Source organism: Alligator sinensis, unplaced genomic scaffold (assembly GCF_000455745.1).
Source record: "Alligator sinensis unplaced genomic scaffold, ASM45574v1 scaffold4_1, whole genome shotgun sequence".
Classification (NCBI taxonomy): domain Eukaryota; kingdom Metazoa; phylum Chordata; order Crocodylia; family Alligatoridae; genus Alligator; species Alligator sinensis.
In genome coordinates, this window is record NW_005841887.1 from 4374965 (window position 1) to 4383509 (window position 8545).

At 43.5% G+C, this 8545-nt stretch overlaps 1 protein-coding gene across 1 annotated transcript in view; it reads right to left on the reverse strand.

The window, feature by feature from the left end:
* Positions 1-5291, reverse strand: part of LOC102377708 (kalirin RhoGEF kinase) — a 140371-nt gene extending 135080 nt beyond the window's left edge. Inside the window, exon 1 of the mRNA XM_025196963.1 lies at positions 4927-5291. Within this exon, the coding sequence (XP_025052748.1) occupies positions 4927-4954 (28 nt within the window). The 5' untranslated portion in view covers positions 4955-5291. The remainder of the gene's footprint in view (positions 1-4926) is intronic.
* Between the last annotated feature and the right edge of the window lie 3254 nt (positions 5292-8545).

Sequence of the window (8545 nt, forward strand, 5' to 3'; positions counted from 1 at the left end):
GATTCTGGAAACTATATGCCCTACTGATCCAGGTGTGATGGAAGTAACACAGAGTGACTGCCGTTCCATCTGCTCTGCTGAGAACGGGTTGAGGTGAGGGTGGGGTGTGAAGGGAGGAAGGAGCTCCACGGAAAGAATTGGCCCAGGTGGGTCCAGAGGACGATCGCTCAACCTGCAATCCACCTCGCAACTAAATTCTATTAACATCAGGGCGTGGCAGGCGAGAAGTGGGTAATCTAGGCTGGGTGATTTTTAAAATATTCTCAGCCTCCTCACGGCTCACCCCAACAAAGCATCAGGCTGCCGAGAACTGCGGCCGTACAGCATCCCCACTCGACAGTAGCCACACAGATATTCTGTAATTGTGAACTGGGAACCGTAACTTTAAAATGCTGGAGATCCACTGAGGTATTGAAACAATACTGAAAATTCAGAATTAAGCTAACAAGTACCTATCTGGTTTGGTATAAAATGTAGGAGTTTTGGATAGACTCTTATAGACTGCAAGTACCACACAGAAACCTATGCTGCTCAACAGAAATTAAACCTGTACATGTTTAATGAAAAAGAGGAACATTTTTTCTCATTAATAATTGGTCCACTTTTTCAAGTATACACTTCAAAATACAACTATTATTACAGAGGCCAGACTGATTTCTCTCTTCTCCGTTTCCCAGTATAAATTGCCTCAGCTCTACATAGGAGTAAGCGCATTTCTTACAATGATAATCAGCAGCACCCTCTAGCGAATGTAAGGACAAGGACATGCTATAGCAAAGCAAAGCTGATGCAGAACAGCTGATGAACGATATTTGAGAAGCAGTGGTCAGAGTGAACAAAACTTAGTCCAGGCTTGTTGAGCAATTTAGAGAGTCCCTGAAGAAGGACTCCTGGGGGCCTTCAGAGCTAAACAATCTTTATAACCAGTATAACTGAAAACAAAATAGATTTCTGACCCTCTCGGCCCTAATTACAATATGGAGCATAAGGAAAGGTCTAAAATTGAGAAAGACCAGTAGAAAGGATGGAATCCAAAAGGGCCTCCTTGCCATTCCCTTGCCTTCAATTTTGAGGGTGATCTGACATGGGTCTTTTTTAGTTCAAGCTCATCTTTAATAAAAATCATTGCTCAAAATATTTAGCCCAAAACAGGAGTTTGCTCTGATTGCTTTTTTATTTCCTTCTGCCTTTATGTAAAGTTCCTATTGATGGCAGTAGGATTTCATGGAAGAAGGGCAAAAAAGAGCCCCATATAATGCTTTCTATGACAAAAACACAGGGACCTGGTGGGCAAGATCCCTTGGGAGGCAAGTCTGAGGGGTAAAGGAGTCCAGGAGAGCTGTCTCTACTTCAAAGAGTCTCTCTTAAGTGCGCAGGAGTAAGCTAGTCTGATGAGACAGAAAAATGGTAAGTGCAATATGAAACCAGTCTGGCTGGGCTGCAATCTCTTCAAGGAGCGGAAACTCAATAAGGAACCCTGTAAAAGTGGAAACTTGGTCATCGTACCAGGGAAGAATATAAGAGTATTGCACGGGCATGCAGGAAGAAAATTAGGAAGTCCAAGGCACAATTTGAGATGCAGCTGGTAAGGGACATAAAAGGCAGTAAAAAGGGATTCTACAGTTATGTAAAAAGAAAGAAGAGCAGAGAATCCACAGGTCCATTATGGAATGCCAAAAGCAATCTGGTCACGGATGATGCAGAGAAGGCTGAAATATTTAATGCCCTTTTTTCTTCCATTTTCACACATGGCGCAGGAGCATCAGGGGGCAGCAGGGATCGCCCCCTGCTGGTAGGAACTGGTTAGTCCAGGGAGTTTTCTTGGGGTTTTTTTTCTTAAAATCAGATTTGGACGAATCGATTTGGGACAGTGATTTGAATAATTTAATCAAATCACTGCCCCCCCGAATTGGCCGAATCCAAAGTGAGTACTAGCCACTTCACACAGGCTTAATGTGGGGGCAGAGCAATGGACATGACATGCCTTGACTTTAGTAAGACAAGACTCTTTGGGTAAATGTGATATCTTTTATTAGACCAACTAAATAGTTGGAAAAAATTGTTCTTTGCAAAGTTTTGGGCACAAACACCTTTCTTCAAGCATAGGGAGACTCCTTATCTATGTCTGAAGAAAGGTATTTTGCCCAAAAGCTTGCAAAGAACACATTTTCCAACTATTTAGTTGGTCTAATAAAAGATATCACATTTACCCAAAGAACCTTGTCTGCCTATGTCCTTAGACCAACTCGGCTACAACCAACACCCCCAAAACATGGAAGATATTGACTTTAGCAAGGCTTTTGACATTGTGTCCCATGACATCCTCATTAACAAGCTCAAGAGATACAGACTAGATGAACGTACTGTAAGGTGGATACATAACTAGTTGGATCATCCTTCTCAGCAATTACTCCTCAATGGCTTAATGTCTAGTTTGGAGAACCTTACTTGATACCTCCTCCCAGTGTCTGTCGGTGGTCTGGTAATCATCTTCATTAATGATTTAGATGACAGGATCAAGTGCACACTTAGCAAGTCTGCAAGTTGGGTGGAATTATGGACACTTTGCAGGGCAGGGCTAGGATCCAGAATGACCTGGATAGACTGGATGAATGGCTCGTAGTTCATCAGATTAGACTCAACAAGGATGTGGGCAAAGTCCTGCACATGGGAGGGAATAACTGCATGCACAAATACAGACTGGGGAATCTAGCATGGTTGCAGCACTGCAGAGAAGGACCTGGGGGTTATGATAGACTGTAAGCTGAATAGGAGCCAAGAGTGTACTTTTGTTCCAGAAAAAGCCAACAGCACCTTGCACTGTAGTACAAAGAGTGTCTCTTGCAAATCAAGAGATGTGATTCTTCTGCTTCATTCAGCACTGGTGAGGCTTCACCTGGAGTACTTTGTTCAGTGTTGGGCCACACACTTCAAGAAAGGTATGGACAGATTGGAAAGAGTCCAGTGTGGGGCAACAAAAATGATTAGGGGCCTCAGAGGCTGAAAGAGCTAGCGTTATTTAGCCTGGAGAAGAGAAGACCGAGGGGAGATTTGATAACAGTCTTCAAAGACTTAAAGGCTGATTATAGGGAAGATGGAGATGGGCTTTCCTCTGTGGCTGTAGGGGACAGGACTAGGAGCAACAGCCTTAAGCTGCAGCAGGGCAGGAACTTTCTGATTATGATGGTGGTCAGGCATTGGAACAGGATACCTACAGAAGTTGTGGAACATCCGTACAGGCAGTCCTCAACTTAAGACATTTCGAGTTACAACGAACAGCACTTACAACATTTATAAACTGACACCCTGTTTCGACTTTCTGACGTGGTTTTGACTTGACAACGCTTGATCCAATGCGATCCACACCAGCAAACAAGTTCGCTGTGTTGCCCATCTCCCTGGAGAACATCTGTCCAGAATTCCTTGAACACTTTATTTAAGAAAGCAGACGAGACTCCAGAAAAACCTGCAGCCGAGACTCCTGAGAAGACTCCAGCCAAGAGCCCTTCAAAAAGTCCAACCAAGAGCCCTTCAAAAAGTCCAGCAAAGTTACCTCAAAGAAGTCCTTCCAAATCAATATGATTGCTATTTATAATATAAATACATTAATGTAGTTATATTACTCATCTATAATTGATTGAGTACAAAATTCAGGGTATTTTTGGTGAAAATAGGGTATCGGGCCTGGGTTCAGGAACCAATCCCTCATTTATAACATTGTTTCCTATGGGAAAATCAGTTCCGAGTTATGATGTTTTGACTTAAGACACGGTTTCCGGGAACCACCTGTATCATAAATCTGAGGCCTGCCTGTACTTGAAAACTTTCAAGAGTAGGTTAGACACTTGACTGGGATGATTTAGTCAGGGATGATCCTGCTTTGAGCAGGGGGCTGCACTAGATGAACTTGTAATGTCCCTTCCAACCCTACTGTCCTATGATCCTACAACAAACAGAATAACTCCATGCTTGTGCTGCTAAAACAAGAACAGATCAAATTCTATTTCCTAAAGGAAAATATTAAAATCAGAACAGCCAGGGCAGGCTGATGTGTTAGGAGTCAGGCATAGCATGAAAGGAGCCTCTTCTTCCTCACTTCCTTAGGTGCCCCTGTATGATGGAAGTCTCTCCTCTCACTCAATGGTCTGCTGAAAAGGGACTTGACTACTGTATTGACCGGGGAACCACAGACCCAAATAATCTGCCACTTTGCAGGCATGCTTGATTTTCCAGCATATAAACTATGTTGTGCAGTGCCCGCTAGTGAGAGTACCATGCTACACTAGACAGAGTTTGGACATGATCTAAAATAACACTGTATCACCTTTAAATAGTGGGCATTTGTATTAAAAGGAATATCACTTTGTATTAAAATTAACTATGTGCAAAAGTTACGAGGACAGCCTCTGTCCCTTGGTTTCACAGCATAAATGGTTATGAAGGAACCTCTCCCACCCGAGTGCACCCCTGAATGAACTGTCATTTCAACTTCCTCCTAAAGCATAGGAATAAGCCATTTCTAGAGGCAAGATGAAGTTGAACTTCAAAGGTCTACTTTCGCATGACAATTCCTGTACTCTGATCATCTTTTTCCAAGAAACTGTATTTGACTCAACATTTTGCCCTGGGGGACTGTTAAATTGTCACATCACGGGAAATCTGCGGAGCTGACGGAGCTTCATCTTGAGACAAGTAATAATCTGATCTTCCTAGCGCCAAACTTGGCGTCGCCACGACTCGCCTAGAAGCTACCGTGATTTACAAGGAACTTGTGTTGGAACGCCTTAATGACTGAAATGTAATGTATACACTCCTATTCCTTAGAGCAGGCATATTACAATTTCTATTGGCTGCCAAGATGAAAACTGTGAGTGACCACTGCTTGATGTCATTCTTGGGGGGGCAATCCTCCCAATTTCAGCCTACCTTTTCCTGAAGGGAAGAAGCAGTCCATCTCCACGCTGCTCCGGGAGTGGGAGATGCAGAGAGTGCTGCTGGGGACGAGACCTTCCTGAGGGGGGCTCCGCTCTGTTGTCCGTACCAAACACCAGCCCGGCCTTTCACTCGGTCTCTCTAGTAACTCCACGGTCTGTCCCACTTGGATGCTCAGCTCGCTGCTATGGCTGGCAGTGAAGTCTTGTAGCACCACGGTGAGTTCACAGCCTCCAGACAGCTGCCAGGTGAAGCAGGGGAGGAAAAGAAATATTGAAAAGTTCAAGGCGGCAGAAGGCAACAGCACTGTCTTCTCCGGTGCAAATGCATAGGCAATCCTACATCTCTGGTATACAGGAATTCGCTCCCAGTTCCTTAGAGCTAGGTTAATAATTTTCTACGTCAAAGTTTAACTAGCCGTGCCAACACTTTCCTTTATTTCTTATCAACCTGCTGCAAGAAATTCAAAGCCGCCCATTGGTTAACTCTTAGATTGCTGACACCTTCCTGGGCGTAGGTTCTGCCTGGCTTCCATTACAACACTTAATTTTCTTGCTTTCCCCCCTTTATTGACTTGAAGCAAAGCAAGTATTGGAGTCCAAAATTCCCCCATTTTCTGCGCCATCTTAGAGCAAGCTCCAACTCTCCCACCTGCAGTCAGGATTGCAGTTGGGTTCCCATGCACCATCAGTAGGGATTTCAATAAGGGAACAAGTGCAAAATATTGCACACGTGAAGCTGGCTCTGATTTTTGCCAAAAGGACGTGCTCCAGGGACCTCTGCACTGACTGGGGTGTCCTGACTCAGGAGATGAACTTTCTCCCGTGGAAAGCTCTGTTTTGAAGAACAGGGGCGTCCTTTAGCAACTAACGGAAACCAGAGTAATTGCCTATGCTCTCCCAGGATCCTGGCCTAAGAATAAATGCATCATCCTGTTTCTACTAGTCTTGCTGAAAAAACTGTGTGTGTTTCTTCATTTGCTCACATTTCTGTTGCTCACAATGAATTACAAAGGTCTTGACAAACAAGTGCCAACACAGGCTTTTTACCACACTATAAAGTTTTCTGCCTGGTTGCTCATGCATAGGCCAGAAACACAAGGCGGGTGGGGGGATGGATGAAGAAAGATTCAAAAAAAGTTTTAAAAATCACTGTAAATCCACGTGATTTGGGCCTGATCCTATACGGTACTGACTACTCCAATGAAGCTAATGATGTTGACGGTAATCATCAACTCCAGGAGTTGCTAGCACCTTGCAGGACTGGGTCCTTTTCACTACGCATCCAAAATTAGAGCATTGTGGACGTGTCTACAGTTCACTGGATACTGCAAGGGAGCATAGCCATGAAAACATGCCTCATCCAGTCCCTGGTACTCTGGATGCCCCCTGCTGAATAAAGTTATGTGGCTGCTCTCTTGAGATGCCTAAGAAAAAGAACTGATGGTTTAGCTGCCTTCTTGACACTGAGATCTAACGATGGCATCCTTTTTAAGTCTATTATCCGAGGCTCCTCTACTCTACAGGCTTCATTCCATGACACTGAACCCAATGGAATAATTTCTCTTGAACCAATAAACCTTGTGTCTCTTAACTTTGCCAAGTTGTGGGGTACTGGACTCACAACTGTGACATTTCATCTATAGCTGACACCTTAATCTCAGCTGTCCTGGGCCTTGAGGTCAGAGGAAACATTTTATCTGGAAGCTGGGTTTGTTTTTTAAACAAAATGATACTTATTTGAAGTCACTCAGGTGTTTAAATCCTGGCAGAGCTGACTCTCAGTGCAGCTGGAGTGGTTGCAAGGAAGTAATATATTAATTTAGCATATATGAGCTCATACCTGTATTGTTTATCATGTGATTTCACCATTTATCGTAGTGAGCATACACACATACATGTGGTATAGCAATGATAACATATAGCAGCAGGATTGATTTGCTGTAGAATAATCGGATAAATTAAAAAAAAAAGACTTCCTGGTCTGGAGTCCTGAGAGGTTTAATAAACAAGAAATCAGGCATGTAAATACTTTTAGTACCCTTTTCAAAAGGGGAGAATTTGGTTTCTCCTTTTGTGGTGATAATCTGCACCTACAACAAGATCTAGGGTGTAAAACTGAGTTGTTGAACCCATCACTTACTGCTTTGTGCCCCAATTTGCACATGCAAAGAAAAAGGTTCCTCATTTCTCATGGGTGATGGTTATAGCTGTGTTGGTCTAAGGACACAGGCAGACAAAATTCTTTGGGTAAATGTAATGTCTTTTATTAGATCGACTAAATAGTTGGAAAAATGGTTCTTTACAAGCTTTTGGGCACACACACCCTTCTTCAGGCACAGGCAGAGTCTCATAGAGAGAGGGCAAACACCACCAGTACTATACAACTTTGTAACCTCATACTTGATGAAACTGCGAAAACTAGTCAACCCTCCACAATTATCACTCTCTCCACACTTGTACTTACCAAAGCTGAAAAATCTGTCTTCTCTAAAGGCCTTAATTTCTGTCCAGATAAATACCCTAATCATATACTACAATGTGGAGAACCAGAAGAATTTTTCCGACACAAGCACCAGCAGACTCTCCCCATATCTGAAGAAGGGTGCTTGTGCCCGAAAGGTTGTAAAGAACATTTTTTTCTAATTATTTAGTTGATCTAATAAAAGATTCACCCAAAGAACCTTGACTGTCTCATTTCTCATGTTATTTTTCCCTGCCAAAGAAGGCCCCCTTCCCCCGACCCCCATTCTCTTCTCTCTACCACCTCCCTCGGAGAGAAAATCAAACCTTTCCTTCTTTTAATGCAGATCACTGGCAGAAGCAGCCTGGATGTCTCTGTTTCTCTTTTGGAAAAATAATCATATAATCTATGTGCTCTGCACTGACATGCCACTAGGTGTCCGTGTTTGCCAGCATCCAGCAAGCCAGCTGGCTGTAAGGAATACACTTGCCCTTATCGTCAGCAGTTTTTTCTCAACTTGGATGTATGCACGACTCACTGAGTATCACGCTAATGACTGTCATCTCAAACGACTGGGGAACACGTCGAAGAAATGAGTGGCTGCGTGCTCCCCCTGATGACAGCTGAGCACCAATCATGTCCAGTAATAAAGGTGGCAGGTACTACAAACCAGGGACAGGCTTTGTTCAGGCAGGTGATTTGATTGTTTGACAAATATGTCCTTTTTTATTGTTAAACCACAAGAAGAGAAACCACGCTGGCAGCTCTTAGGGGAAAGTGCTGTGGGAGATGCTGTTTCAGAAAGTCCAAGCAGAGTACAGCGAGTGACAGGGAACATTCATCTGCAAAGTGCTGCCCTGAATATCAGACGTGTTCCCAACAATTATTTCTGAGGTGGGGCCTCATACAACAGGCGGATGAACAGTTAACATAAAAATCAATGGATAAGACGGTTTTGTCAATGCCTTGTCCAATTGCTCAGGTTCTGTGATAACTATGGGTGCTTCAGCCACGATGGCTCTTCTAAATACTGCCACGTAAGAGGGATCTGCAGGGACCCGGTCATTACCTAGGGACTTATTGTTTCTCTTAGTTGTTAAAAATAGTTATTCAAAGCAATAGGCTAAATTGAGAGGAGAGGATTTCCTTG